At 41.4% G+C, this 15,095-nt stretch overlaps 1 protein-coding gene across 1 annotated transcript in view; it reads left to right on the plus strand.

The window, feature by feature from the left end:
* The window catches only part of LOC112237546 (activin receptor type-2A), a 47,028-nt gene that overhangs the window by 11,419 nt on the left and 20,514 nt on the right, over positions 1-15,095 (plus strand). Inside the window, exons 2-3 of the mRNA XM_024406165.2 lie at positions 11,751-11,973; positions 13,365-13,477. Coding sequence (XP_024261933.1) covers positions 11,751-11,973; positions 13,365-13,477 — 336 coding nt within the window. The remainder of the gene's footprint in view (positions 1-11,750; positions 11,974-13,364; positions 13,478-15,095) is intronic.

The following is a 15,095-nucleotide window of genomic DNA, read 5'->3' on the forward strand; positions in this document are numbered from 1 at the left end:
TTGTTCCCAGGAGTAACAATTAGGCCTAAATGTTCAGAAACGAGGTGAGTGCTTTTCATGCAAATGCCATGATATTAATTGAAACTTTACTAGGGTGAAGAAAGAATGCACAAGTACTACACAGACTTCCATGTAGCCTACTAGTTTGGGTGGGTTTCTGAACTGTTAGTACTCTACTAAGGAGTACTAGGACTCTCACTCCAGTAGGGTCACGGGTTGTTCCACCAATTCGGTCCCTTTTGAGATCTGTAGAAAAACAACTTTAGATTTCACCAAATTTTAACATTCTGTCAAAGAGCACGTTAAACTTAATAAAAATACAAAAAAACATGTTTTCCCATCTCAAGAAGTTAAATAAAAAAAATACTATAAATAATGCACATTTACCTTTTCACCCAACAAACGGGTGTGATCATTCTACAGTGGTCCCTGCTCCTGCTACGTACGCTCAAACTGGTGTGATTATTTAGAACGTCCAGTTTCGATTGACGCAACAATCAGCATTTGAGCTGGCCACACTGTTTTTTTCACAGAAACATTTTGCACAAACACAGTCCTTACATAGTTATGTCCAGAATGTGACCAGTTTATTTTTGGATACAATGTTCAGAGAAGCAGCTATCATCCAAACACAATCTTCCAAACTGGAAAATGTAGGCTAAATTTGTCTTACCGCTAACTGAGGAAAGATTGACATAACACAAGTGGCCATATTTTAATTCTCGGCTGACAGAAACTAAAATATGAATTAGCTAATAGCAATTACTATTTATAATTAATCACATAATGGGTGAGCTCACCATTGATCGAAATAATTGAGTAAAACACTTTTTAGAAATCGAAAGTAATCCGACGATGGGGTAGTTTGTGCGCGCCACCATGTTTGTTTTTTTCCCGCATCAACCAAAGATGAGAGGAGACAAGATGAGTTTTATCTGTTTATGGTATGCATGTTGAAGGTGGTGTGTCATCTACGATCATTCACTTCCCTTCATTCACTTCCGGAAGTTTACCCTAAAGATGAGTGAACCATTCCTTCACCTCATTATAACATCTTTGGTCTGACAGATGTTTACGTAACACCTAGAATGCATTGTATAATGTCAACAAACATGGCACCACACATACACAGCTGGCAAATAGCTTAGCATTAGCTCATTATAATCAGTACAACCTTCAAAAAAGTATTTTACACACATCATAGGTGTCCATTACAATCAATGCAATAATCAGAATGCATTATTTGTCACCAGAACTTGAAAACATTTGAATAAAACTGTAAATGTATTATGCTCCATACATACATACATACATACATACATACATACAGTGGGGCAAAAAAGTATTTAGTCAGCCACCAATTGTGCAAGTTCTCCCACTTAAAAAGATGGGAGAGGCCTGTAATTTTTATCATAGGTACACTTCAACTATGACAGACAAAATGAGAAAACAAATCCAGAAAATCACATTGTAGGATTTTTAATGAATTTATTTGCAAATTATGGTGGAAAGTATTTGGTCACCTACAAACAAGCAAGATTTCTGGCTCTCACAGACCTGTAACTTCTGCTTTAAGAGGCTCCTCTGTCCTCCACTCGTTACCTGTATTAATGGCACCTGTTTGAACTTGTTATCAGTATAAAAGACACCTGTCCACAACCTCAAACAGTCACACTCCAAACTCCACTATGGCCAAGGCCAAAGAGCTGTCAAAGGACACCAGAAACAAAATTGTACACCTGCACCAGGCTGGGAAGACTGAATCTGCAATAGGTAAGCAGCTTGGTTTGAAGAAATCAACTGTGGGAGCAATTATTAGGAAATGGAAGACATACAAGACCACTGATAATCTCCCTCGACCTGGGGCTCCACGCAAGATCTCACCGGGGTCAAAATTATCACAAGAACGGTGAGCAAAAATCCCAGAACCACACGGGGGGACCTGGTGAATGACCTGCAGAGAGCTGGGACCAAAGTAACAAAGCCTACCATCAGTAACACACTATGCCGCCAGGGACTCAAATCCTGCAGTGCCAGATGTGTACCCATGCTTAAGCCAGTACATGTCCAGGCCCATCTGAAGTTTGCTAGAGAGCATTTGGATGATCCAGAAGAAGATTGGGAGAATGTCATATGGTCAGATGAAACCAAAATAGAACTTTTTGGTTAAAACTCAACTCGTTGTGTTTGGAGGACAAAGAATGCTGAGTTGCATCCAAAGAACACCATACCTACTGTGAAGGGGCTGTTTTTCTGCAAAAGGACCAGGATGACTGAATGAATGGGGCCATGTATCGTGAGATTTTGAGTGAAAACCTCCTTCCATCAGCAAGGGCATTGAAGATGAAACGTGGCTGGGTCTTTCAGCATGACAATGATCCCAAACACACCGCCCGGGCAATGAAGGAGTGGCTTCGTAAGAAGCATTTCAAGGTCCTGGACTGGCCTAGCCAGTCTCCAGATCTCAACCCCATAGAAAATCTTTGGAGGGAGTTGAAAGTCCGTGTTGCCCAACAACTGGAGGAGATCTGCATGGAGGAATGGGCCAAAATACCAGCAACATTGTGTGAAAACCTTGTGAAGACTTACAGAAAATGTTTGACCTCTGTCATTGCCAACAAAGGGTATATAACAGTATTGAGAGTATTGAGATAAACCTTTGTTATTGACCAAATACTTAATTTCCACCATAATTTGAAAATAAATTCATTAAAAATCCTAGAATGTGATTTTCTGGAATTTTTTTCCTCATTTTGTCTGTCATAGTTGAAGTGTACCTATGATGAAAATTACAGGTCTCTCTCATCTTTTTAAGTGGGAGAACTTGCACAATTGGTGGCTAACTAAATACTTTTTTGCCCCACTGTACATATTTTTTAAATTTTTTTATTTGATTTCATTTCACCTTTATTTAACCAGGTAGGCTAGTTGAGAACAAGTTCTCATTTGCAACTGCGACCTGGCCAAGATAAAGCATAGCAGTGTGAACAGACAACACAGAGTTACACATGGAGTAAACAATTAACAAGTCAATAACACAATAGAAAAAAGGGGAGTCTATATACATTGTGTGCAAAAGGCATGAGGACGTAGGCGAATAATTACAATTTTGCAGATTAACACTGGAGTGATAAATGATCAGATGGTCATGTACAGGTAGAGATATTGGTGTGCAAAAGAGCAGAAAAGTAAATAAATAAAAACAGTATGGGGATGAGGTAGGTAAAAATGGGTGGGCTATTTACCGATAGACTATGTACAGCTGCAGCGATCGGTTAGCTGCTCAGACAGCAGATGTTTGAAGTTGGTGAGGGAGATAAAAGTCTCCAACTTCAGCGATTTTTGCAATTCGTTCCAGTCACAGGCAGCAGAGAACTGGAACGAAAGGCGGCCAAATGAGGTGTTGGCTTTAGGGATGATCAGTGAGATACACCTGCTGGAGCGCGTGCTACGGATGGGTGTTGCCATCGTGACCAGTGAACTGAGATAAGGCGGAGCTTTACCTAGCATGGACTTGTAGATGACCTGGAGCCAGTGGGTCTGGCAACGAATATGTAGCGAGGGCCAGCCGACTAGAGCATACAAGTCGCAGTGGTGGGTGGTATAAGGTGCTTTAGTGACAAAACGGATGGCACTGTGATAAACTGCATGCAGTTTGCTGAGTAGAGTGTTGGAAGCAATTTTGTAGATGACATCGCCGAAGTCGAGGATCGGTAGGATAGTCAGTTTTACTAGGGTAAGTTTGGCGGCGTGAGTGAAGGAGGCTTTGTTGCGGAATAGAAAGCCGACTCTTGATTTGATTTTCGATTGGAGATGTTTGATATGAGTCTGGAAGGAGAGTTTACAGTCTAGCCAGACACCTAGGTACTTATAGATGTCCACATATTCAAGGTCGGAAGCATCCAGGGTGGTGATGCTGGTCAGGCGTGCGGGTGCAGGCAGCGAACGGTTGAAAAGCATGCATTTGGTTTTACTAGCGTTTAAGAGCAGTTGGAGGCCACGGAAGGAGTGTTGTATGGCATTGAAGCTCGTTTGGAGGTTAGATAGCACAGTGTCCAAGGACGGGCCGGAAGTATATAGAATGGTGTCGTCTGCGTAGAGGTGGATCAGGGAATCGCCCGCAGCAAGAGCAACATTGATATATACAGAGAAAAGAGTCGGCCCGAGGATTGAACCCTGTGGCACCCCCATAGAGACTGCCAGAGGACCGGACAGCATGCCCTCCGATTTGACACACTGAACTCTGTCTGCAAAGTAATTGGTGAACCAGGCAAGGCAGTCATCCGAAAAACCGAGGCTACTGAGTCTGTATGTATGTATCTATTTGAGATACATACATACATACTGTATGCGCCAACGACAACACAACATACAGAAAAGTAAGGAACTTGCTTTGTATGTTGTAAAAGCGTTAAATGGTCGCTGCCCATATCATTTGCATAGTGCAGAAAATACCCGAGAGTTCAGGGGCCTTGCTTTAACAAAGTTAACCATTTTCACTGTAGTGTCCAAAACGTCTTTCAAGCTGTCATGCATTCCCTTGGCAGCAAGAGCCTCTCGGTGGATGCTGCAGTGTACCCAAGTGGCATGGGAGCAACTGCTTGCACACGCATTACCACTCCACTATGTCTCCCTGTCATGGCTTTTGCGCCATCAGTACAGATACCAACATGAGCAGCAGCTACGCTTGGCTGCATATGGACCGTTAGGGGAATTCCCACGAGAGAGTAATGGTTAATGTGATTGGATGTTATTTATTTGACTAGGCTACCTGTATTTGACATTGTGTTGTTATTATTTCGCTGAACACTAGCTGGTTTAATTTTATTTTTGGCAGTGAAATGAGGCTACTCGGGCGAGAGAAAAAACTCACCCAAATGTATAGCTCCATTGGAAAATATAAATGGACTGTTTGAAAATGTGAAGGAGAAAAGAATTGCGCTTACCCCAGTTTGGGAATACCTGCTCTGCACAATGACTCCTTGTTTTGTCACAAACTGAAATTAGACAAACTATTTTTGCAACCAGGAAATGGCTAAGCAATTTTTGCATAATGTACCTTTTTAAAGCTAGTTTCCTGTAATTCCACACCTTTTGTCATGGGGCTGAGAAAATAATTGCACCTTCAAAGTGAATGTTTTGCAATTCTACACCATGGGGCTGAGAGACAATTTGCTGTTTTAATGCTAATTTAATGAAATGATACACATTTTACCATGGGTTATGCCTTGTTCCAATGCTATCTGAGTGATTCAAACATTATAACAAAATCACTGGGGGCCCCATAACATTCAATTTTTAGAATTTTTGATTCTAACTATACTGACTATACCGTTTTTATTTTGGTGATTGTTAATTCTCAAAGATGATCTTCTTTAAAAATAGACTGCTCCTTTTTCTACATTCTACATCATATCTGGATGTAGGTGTTTAAGTTTAAACAGAAAACGTTTTACCACCCCCCCCCCAAAAAAAATATCTCCATTATTATTTTCTTAATTTTTTGTAATTATGTTTTTTTGCAGTGGCACACCCGATTTAGAAGCAGCGGTGCGCTGCTGCTAAATGCATATAGGGGAAGCACTGTTTAAAATGCTGTTAAAATTCAATATTGATCTTGCACAATTTCTGTTAGGGGACTCAAAAGGCACTGATTTTGTGGAACAACCAACATAGCCTAGGCCAAATGTTATAGTTGATGAGGTTATCAAAGCCATAAGATGGGGCGGTAGGTATCCTAGTGGTTAGAGCATTGGGCCAGTACCCGAAAGGTTGTGAAATTTAATCCCAGAGCTAACAAGGTAAAAATCTGCTGTCCTACCCCTGAACAGGGCAGTTAAGATACTGTTCCTAGGCCATCATTGTAAATAAGAATTTGTTCTTAACCGACTTGCCTAGTAAAAATAAAGGTTAAAATAAGATGAGTCATCTATTTTGATATCAGTAGTTGATTGTATGTGTGGATCTCTAAATACAAGCTATATTTATAACTGCACTTGTTTCACGTCCATGGGGGGAGTGGAGTGCCTGTTACACCCTGTGGAGATGGAGCACAAGAGAAAGTATCTTTGCTCCCCCCTTTGGCATAATTTCAAATCACATCCCCCTCCCACTTAATCTGGGTTGCCCAGCCTGCGCTGGAATGGACAAAATAATCAGAGGAGTCTGCCACAGACAGACTTGATGAGCTGGCAAAGTTTTTTTTAAGCCATCTTGTTTGTGCCACCGAATCGGAGGAAAATGCCTACAGTATGGCTCTTCAGTTGTTTAGAACCGGCACTTGGGCATTCTAATTGCATTGCTGTAGTTTTCAATTAGGGTTTTGAAAGATTATTTAGATATTCTGTCGACTCCCTGTTTGGACAAATGGATTAACCCCTAGTAAACCTGCTGCTTGTGATGAGGGCCAAATATTTTGAGGAGTATAGTGGATACAGAAGCTCCTATGATGGAAGAAGATTTAGGCTAGGGGTTGTCTAGAGTGAGTCTAGTCAAGCCTATTTGAGATTGTCAAGATGGAATGATGTTTATGTGTTGGCTCCCCGTCCATACAACATTGTCAAAGGTCCTGCCCAATCCAACTATCCCCCAGTAGTCAATAAACTGACTTTTGAACAGGGCCCTTTTGTGATTTGTGCTGGCCCAGATCTGTAATCATGGTATTGGGGCTTCGATGAATGATGTGCATCTTCGGCTGTGCCTTCCTCCTCCTCCACCAGGCGTGGATGTGACAGTAATTCCGGCAGATTCCCTGTAATCCTGATAATGGCGATTTGTGTCTCCGGAACTAATCCCCTGGATTTATCCCCACGAGGGGCAATTAGCAAATTAATTCCCCCCCCCAAATAATTTTCTTCATCCATCCATCCAGCCAGACACACCACAGCACCATTTGTTTTTTAAAGAGGCATTATGCTGTTATTATTGTATCGTTTACACTTTTATGAATATGAATTAAGAAAATGGGTCTCTTCTTGGACTTGGGCCATGACTGAGTAATGGATTTGATGTGTTCAATGTAAGCAAAATGTCTTCATGTGGGCTATTTTGAAATGCATACAGTCAGTTAGGGATGGGCATTTGAAATGAATAATATAATTTTTTTTTTTTTGGGGGGGGGGATAGTCACACAAAAAAGACAAATGCCACAGGGTGCTATACCGCTATAACAGTAGCCTAGGCTAACAGCAACAGTGAAAGAGAAGTCTGATGTTTGCCATCATAAAACTGATTTTGTTTCAACATTTTTTGATGAGTGTTTTGTATTGATCTGTGTCAGGTCTTGTGGACCTTCCGTTGGTGTACGCCTGTAGGCTAATCGCTGAGGTGGGGAAAATAGCATACTGTTGTCAGGGCTGACTGGAGGCCTACATGCAGAATGATAGTAAAATGACTTTTTATATAAAATGCAACCCATAACCTATAGCCCATGAGAGAAAATTTGCTTGAAAAATCAAACAAATCACTTTGTCCGTCCCCAAAACTGTAGGCTACATTTACTGTATGCATCTGAAAACAATCTGAAAACAATATCAAAGCCACATAACGTCTGAAGCAGCAGTAGCTCAATGCACCGTAGGCTACATAGCTAAACACTACATTCAAAACGCTACATTCAAATACAAGTTTGTTGTTTTATTAAAAGGTCCAATGCAGCCATGTTTATCTCAATATCAAATTATTTCTGGGTAACAATTAAGTACTTTACTGTAATTGTTTTCAATTAAAATGGTACAAAAATAAACAAAAATAGCTTCTTAGCTAAATGCAATTTCTCATGCAAGAATTTTGCTAGGGGTGGTTTGAGACAGAGGCCTGTCTCAAATGTGTAATCTGCAAACTAGCTGTTTTTGGCAGAGAGGAGGGCAAACTATTTGTTATTGGTCTATTAATTTATCTAGTGAACTTATCTAGTGAAATCACCAGGTGGTCCAAAAATCCCATCCAGCCAAAAAAGCAGAAATGTTCAAACAGCTCTTACACTAAAAGTACATTATCATAACTTTTTCACAGTATTATTCCAACCTCATAGTGTGGAAATATATATAAAAAACAAGGAAATTACATTTTGGACTGCTCTGCCCATTTTAATTTAAGCATGTCAAATGTCATGTATATCCTTGTGTCTAACGATGTATCATGGATAATTTAATTTAGACAAAGATGTTAAAATGTAAAAAAAAATATATATATATATATATATAAAATGAATACTCTCACAAGTGTTCGAATACTGAACGTCTGTTCGGATATCCGGATATTCGATTAACCGCAAGTTAGATAAGTCAGATGCTTTCTTCTTCCCCATAGCAGTGCTGATCTCTGTGAGGATGATATTCTCATCATTTGGTTGAGGCAAAAAAAAATGTGAAGAAATGTTTGGGAATAAGTGTCGAAGATGTCCCATTGTCCGGATCATTAGTGAACAGACTGTAAACACATGGTCAAACTGTGACCCCACAGAGGTAGCCTACAGTAAATGGTGTCTGTACTGTATGCCCAGTCCAGCTTGTTCAGCACAAGCAATTGTGGCACTCCAACTCATCCCCGGGCTTGTTTCTTCCTTGGTGCTAACTAGAGGTCGACCGATTATGATTTTTTCAACGCCGATACCGATTATTGGAGGGACGAAAAAACCCGATGCCGATTAAATCGGCCGATAATAAAAAATAAAAAAAACTATTTGTAATAATGACAATTACAACAATACTGAATGAACACTTATTTTAACTTAATATAATACATCAATAAAATCAATTTAGCCTCAAATAAATAATGCAAAAACAAAGTGTTGGAGAAGAAAGTAAAAGTGCAATATGTGCCATGTAAGAAAGCTAACGTTTAAGTTCCTTGCTCAGAACACGAGAACATATGAAAGCTGGTGGTTCCTTTTAACATGAGTCTTCAATATTCCCAGGTAAGACGTTTTAGGTTGTAGTTATTATAGGAATTATAGGACTATATCCCTCAATATCATTTGTATTTCATTAACCTTTGACTATTGGATGTTCTTATAGGCACTTTAGTATTGCCAGTGTAACAGTATAGCTTCCGTCCCTCTCCTCGCTCCTCTCTGGGCTCGAACCAGCAACACAACAACAACAGCCACCATCGAAGCAGCGTTACCCATGCAGAGCAAGGGAAACAACCACCCCAAGGCTCAGAGCGAGTGAAGTTTGAAACGTTATTAGCGCGCGCTAACTAGCTAGCCATTTCACTTCGGTTACACCAACCTCATCTCGGGAGTTGATAGGCTTGAAGTCATAAACAGCGCAATGCTTGACGCACAACGAAGAGCTGCTGGCAAAACGCACGAAAGTGCTGTTTGAATGAATTTACGCACCTGCTTCTGCCTACCACCGCTCAGTCAGATACTTAGATACTTGTATGCTTGTATGCTCAGTCAGCTTATATGCAACGCAGGACACACTAGATAACATCTAGTAATATCAATCAATCATGTGTAGTTAACTAGTGATTATGATTGATTGTTTTTTATAAGATACGTTTAATGCTAGCGAGCAACTTACCTTGGCTTACTGCATTCGCGTAACAGGCAGTCAGTCTCCTTGTGGAGTGCAACGAGAGAGAGGCAGGTCGTTATTGCGTTGGACTAGTTAACTGTAAGGTTGCAAGATTGGGTCCCTCGAGCTGACAAGGTGCAAATCTGTCGTTCTGCACCTGAACGAGGCAGTTAACCCACCCTTCCTAGGCCGTCATTGAACATAAGAATGTGTTCTTAACTGACTTGCCTAGTTAAATAAAGATATAATAAATACATAAATAAATCAAATCGGCAAATCGGCGCCCAAAAATACAGAGTTCCGATTGTTGTTGAAAACTTGAAATCGGCCCTAATTAAATCGGCTATTCCGATTAATTGGTTGACCTCTAGCACCAACAGTCTCTTTTACTCAACTTGCGTGACCAGTTTCCAGATCTCTGGCCCCTGGGCTCAGAGTATTCCATGTTTAGCTATCCTATGTTTAGTTGTCCCTCATAATTGATTGTCAGAACAAAACGGCACTGTAGGTCCCAACTCCCTTGTCCCTGGCCCTGTTTGATATGAGCGGAATGTAGAGACTAAGAGAAGCCCCTCTGTGTCTCAGGGGGCCCTTGGCAGGTGACTTCTTTCTTCTCACTCTCAGGCTCTTTCTTCTATCTCTCTTTTTCTGTCTCTTGCTGTGTCCCTGTCTCTGATTCTCTGTCCCTTTCTCTCTGTCTTTCTTTCCATCTCACTCTCAAAATATCTCTTTGTACTTTTTAAATTATGCATTTCTTCTTTTTAATTAAGGATGTGTGTGTCTTTTTACACCCCGAAGACAAAATGTGTTAAGAATAGACTTTACAATAGATTACGTAGGCTAAACAGTAGCATTTTATCCTATCTGAGCTGAATCAAGCCGGCAAGCCTATTTATAGAAAGCTTTCTAAACAGTTAGTTCTCCTATATTTGGCACACGTAGAGATGAGAGAGAAAGACCTTTGCATGTTCATTGGTTTGTGTCAGAGCCTCTCTTCCCTGCCTTAACAAGCAGACGTGTCACCATTGTCAAACCACACCCACCATATCCTTTTGTTTTCAGTCACTGTCACCACTTGAGGTTTTGTCAGGGTTAACCATAACCACAAGCTCATATTGTTGTGGTTTCTTAAACCATATGGCACTCTCAGGCTATGTTTTGAACTTTAAATTCAAAATCCTTTTTCCTGTTGTTTAGATAAGTCTCAAGGATTATACTTAAAATATAAATGATTTTTGTCTAGCCTTTTTGGTGTTTGAGATGATATAGTGAATACATTCCTTAAGCAGTAGGCCCCAAATCTTATCCAGGGATGAATCAACCTGTGGTGCCTGGCGCCTCGCAGGTTCATGTTTATATTTTGAGTTCATTGTCATGTCTATGGCTCAGTGAACGAGGATAGCCTGACTATGCGTGACAGTACATTATTGGCAATTGTTTGATTGACTTGTGTGTAGTGTGCTTTGTACAGCTCGGAGCATACTGTCAACAGGGGCTGTATTTTACTAGCTGCAGACTAGAAGATTTCATGCCTAGGTTACTTCTCAAAATGGATGAGGTGAGGGTGCAGTGGGCTAAATGATTGTCATGTGTTGTGATTCAGTACAGTAAATGACATTCAACTTATTTCAACCCTGCTGATTCGGTTGAAAACGAGACTGTTCTCTCTGAATGGGAATTCTATCCCATTACCCTCCTGGACCTATCAAACATAATCATTAACAAATCATATCACAATCAGCCAGGGCCAGAGATTTTCCCACACAGCATTTGAAGACTGTGTGTGTCAGTTTCTAGAGGCACTCGAGTCATCACCACTGGTTAATTACAGGGCTGTGGTAAGGCTTCACACTGTGGAGGGAGGCTGGCTGATGAGAGATGGCTCTGTTCGTGATCACTGCAGCCCTGGAAGTGGCCTTTAATGCCTCCGTCCTGTAATTGTCCTGCAGTGAGTGGAGAGTTACATCATCCGTGCATTGCTTCACGAGAGCAATAGATTAGTCGTAGATTAAAAGGACATATGATGTTACACTGGAGACAGGGCTGTCCCAAAATGAACTATGTTGATGTGCAGGACACAGTAGGCTTCTTTTATGTATTCATTCATGTCTGTGGTTTGGTGTCTAACCATATGATTTATTAACACATTCACCTGACAACAGGAATGCTGTTCGACCTTCACCTCAAAGTATTTTGATCTGGTGTCTCCATCGGTCTGTTCCTCAGGGGCTATCCTGGGCCGGTCAGAGACGCAGGAGTGTGTCCACTACAACTACAACCCCAACCCTGCTGCCATCCAGGAGAACCGGGGTAACCGCAGTGGCATCGAGACGTGTGCCGGGGAGAAGGACAAGCGGAGACACTGCTTTGCCACCTGGAGGAATGTGTCGGGAACCGTAGATATCGTCAAGCAGGGCTGCTGGCTGGATGATACCAACTGCTATGACAGGTAGGGACTATTGCATCAGGGCTCTGTGGGGGTGGGGTAGATAACATGTGTGATCTGTTACAACACACCAATGACACACGGGGGAATAACTAAGTGTATCATTGGTGTTTTGCAATGGATGACAAATGTTATCTATATAATCAGTGAAGACGACTCTTATAGGCCTATCTAGTACCTCCATTCTGTGTGAGGACTTGGTCGTCCCATGAAGATAATGTGAAAGGTGTCGAATGTGGAGGACGAAAAATCATCATGAACGTGGTTCCTTGCAGGCTAGACATTTAAAAAAAATGTCAGCATTAGCAGTCTCAACTTGTTCTAACAGCTACACTACTGCGATAAACAATTGAGCTTCTTCAAGTAATTTAACACCTGCAGTGTTTTTTTAAAACAATCTAGGCCTAGATGTTTGCATATTGCACATTTGCCCTGTGAGCCAGAACAGACAGATCGAGATGGATGAAATGTTTCCTCACTCAGAGTTATATATATATACCTGATGTTTAAGTGTAACACTTTAGCACCTCTTCACTTGTGTAAACATGTTATTGCTGTTCAGCTTTGCTCCCCCTCCATTCCACCAAATTGTGATGTTATCTGCCCAGCTATCCATCCAGCATGTCAGCTAGCGTTGCCAGAAACATTCTCTGTCATAGCGTGCGAGAACCCAGGCCCAGAAAGGCCGATTTACACGGCGGGTCTTGTCTTAGCATGCCGATGAACCCGTTTACCATCCATCTGCAGTAACCAAATCAATGTGTTTTTGAAGTGTGGCATGCTGCCATGTGATTACTCAATGTAGAGCAATGTAGAGCAACAGGTAGCTCCGACCGTGCGGCAACTTACCAACGCGTGTATACTCTCCATGTAAACAACAGCCAAACGTTTTTTTTCAAACATCGTTTGGAGTGAATACTGCTCATTTTGTTTCAGCTTGGGTTAATCAGCTTGTTTATCTAGTCAAGGATGTTTAGAGAACGGAGTGTAGCTTTGATATGGTTTAACTGCCATGGAATGTCAGTTTGCCAGTTAAATATAGAATTCATTCTTTTTTTCCTTCGTTTTTTGTTGATTTGACTGAGTTCCAAACGTACGAGGTGAAACACAAAAATACTTGTTTGCAGGAAGTAGCCTTCTGTACCTACAGCAACATGAACTACAACATCATATTTTTACATCCATTATATTACTATTCCTGTAGAGCTCCAGTCTAAAGCTCAAGGACAGTTTCCGAAATATCATATTTTTCTTAGATATACAATTGTAACCTAAAGAAACAAAATAAGTTGCAAAAATACTTTAGAAAAGGGAAGGTTTGCTAAGCTATTGGGGCCCGAAGGGACCAACATTTTGCTACATTGTTATGACAGCATTGTCTCTCTCTTTTCCAGAACTGAATGTGTGGAGACGAAGGAAAGTCCAGATGTGTTCTTCTGCTGCTGTGAAGGAAACATGTGCAACCAAAAGTTATTCTACACCCCCGACAACACACAAGCTGTTCAGAGTAAGTTGTGTGTGCGTATGCTTGTGTTTCTGTATGTAGTAACACCATATCAACTGAAAAATATGTTATGCTCAAATCTGACGTCCTTGCCTTTGTCTGAAGCGTGACCTTTTGACTTTTGTTACGACATGAAACAAAATAAATAACCCAATATGTTAGTCATCTTTATTCTCTCACATTACATAACGCTGATGCTCTGCATAACCGCTCTGCTTCGTCAAATCTGCTCCATATTCCGGGAAGTGTGCTGCGTGATGTGGTATTCCTAGTTCCAGTGAGTGTGCAGTGAACTCCGGCATGTGCCATGGTGTGTCTGACCGTATCCTGTGTGGCTTCCTGTGTGTCATTCATCAGGGATTGCTGTCTTTAAGATTAAAAGGGGATGATCTGTCCTCCTTATCCCCGTTGAGCTAACGGGCCTCACTGCTAAACAACCTCTTAGCAGGAGGAAGAATGCAGTGACTCAGGAGGTGTAGCTAGCTGGGTCTGGGCACACTGACATCAGCTTCCTCCATTGGTGCTGCTCGCTCTGCCAAGCAACAATCCTTCCTGGAAATCAATCTACATTCTTCCCGTAATTGTTGATTTAAAAAAAAAGATATGTAATAATCTGAGCACATCCTCAAAGAATGCAGAATAGAAACATCTAATCAGAAATCTCTTAATGTTCCTTGGTTCTGGAATTTCATGGTTCTGGCAAAACATGTTTTTTATTACCACATCCTCAGTTGAGTATAAAGAAACATCTAATCAGTGATCAGAAATGCCTTAATGTTGTGGTTGGGTTACTCCTTTTCCTCTTGTGTTATTGTTGCTCAACAATGAACAGAATTGCCCTTTTCAGAATATTCATATTAATTCATGGGGAAAACATTTGTGTGTTCTCAGATAGAGGTTATACAATAGATACACTCACTGGTTATTTTATTAGGTACACCCATCTAGTACCGGGTCGGACTACAAAACAGCCTGAATTCTTTGGGTTGTGGCGTTCAATAATTGCTCAATTGGTATCAAGGGACCTAACATGTGCCAGGAAAACATTCCCCACACCAGTACACCACCGCTACCAGCCTGTACCATTGATACCAGGCTGGATGGGTCCATGGACTCATGCTGCTTACCCCAAATCTTGACTCTGCCATCAGCATGATGCAAAAGGAACCAGACTTTGTTGGAACAGGCAATGTTTTTCCAATCCTCAATTGTCCAGTTTTGGTGATCACATGCCCACTGGAGCCGCTTCTTCTTGGTTTTAGGTGACAGGAGTGGAACCTGGTGTCTGCTGCAATAGCCCATCTGTGACAAGGATCGAGGAGTTGTGCATTCTGAGATGCCGTTCTGCACACCACTGCTGTACTGTGCCATTAATTGTCTGTTTGTGGCCCGCCTGTTAGCTTACACGGTTCATGCCATTCTTCTTCGACCTCTCTCATCAACGAGCTGTTTTCGCCTACCTGACCGCTGCGGACTGGATGTTTTTTGTTTGTCGCTCCATTCTTGGTGAAAAGCCCAGGAGGGTGGCCGCTTGGCAGGTGCGCCCGCGCCTGGCACCGACTATCATACCACACTCAAAGTCGCTTAGGTCACTAATTTTGCCCATTCGAACAGTAACTGA

This window comes from Oncorhynchus tshawytscha, linkage group LG03 (assembly GCF_018296145.1).
Source record: "Oncorhynchus tshawytscha isolate Ot180627B linkage group LG03, Otsh_v2.0, whole genome shotgun sequence".
NCBI classification, from domain to species: domain Eukaryota; kingdom Metazoa; phylum Chordata; class Actinopteri; order Salmoniformes; family Salmonidae; genus Oncorhynchus; species Oncorhynchus tshawytscha.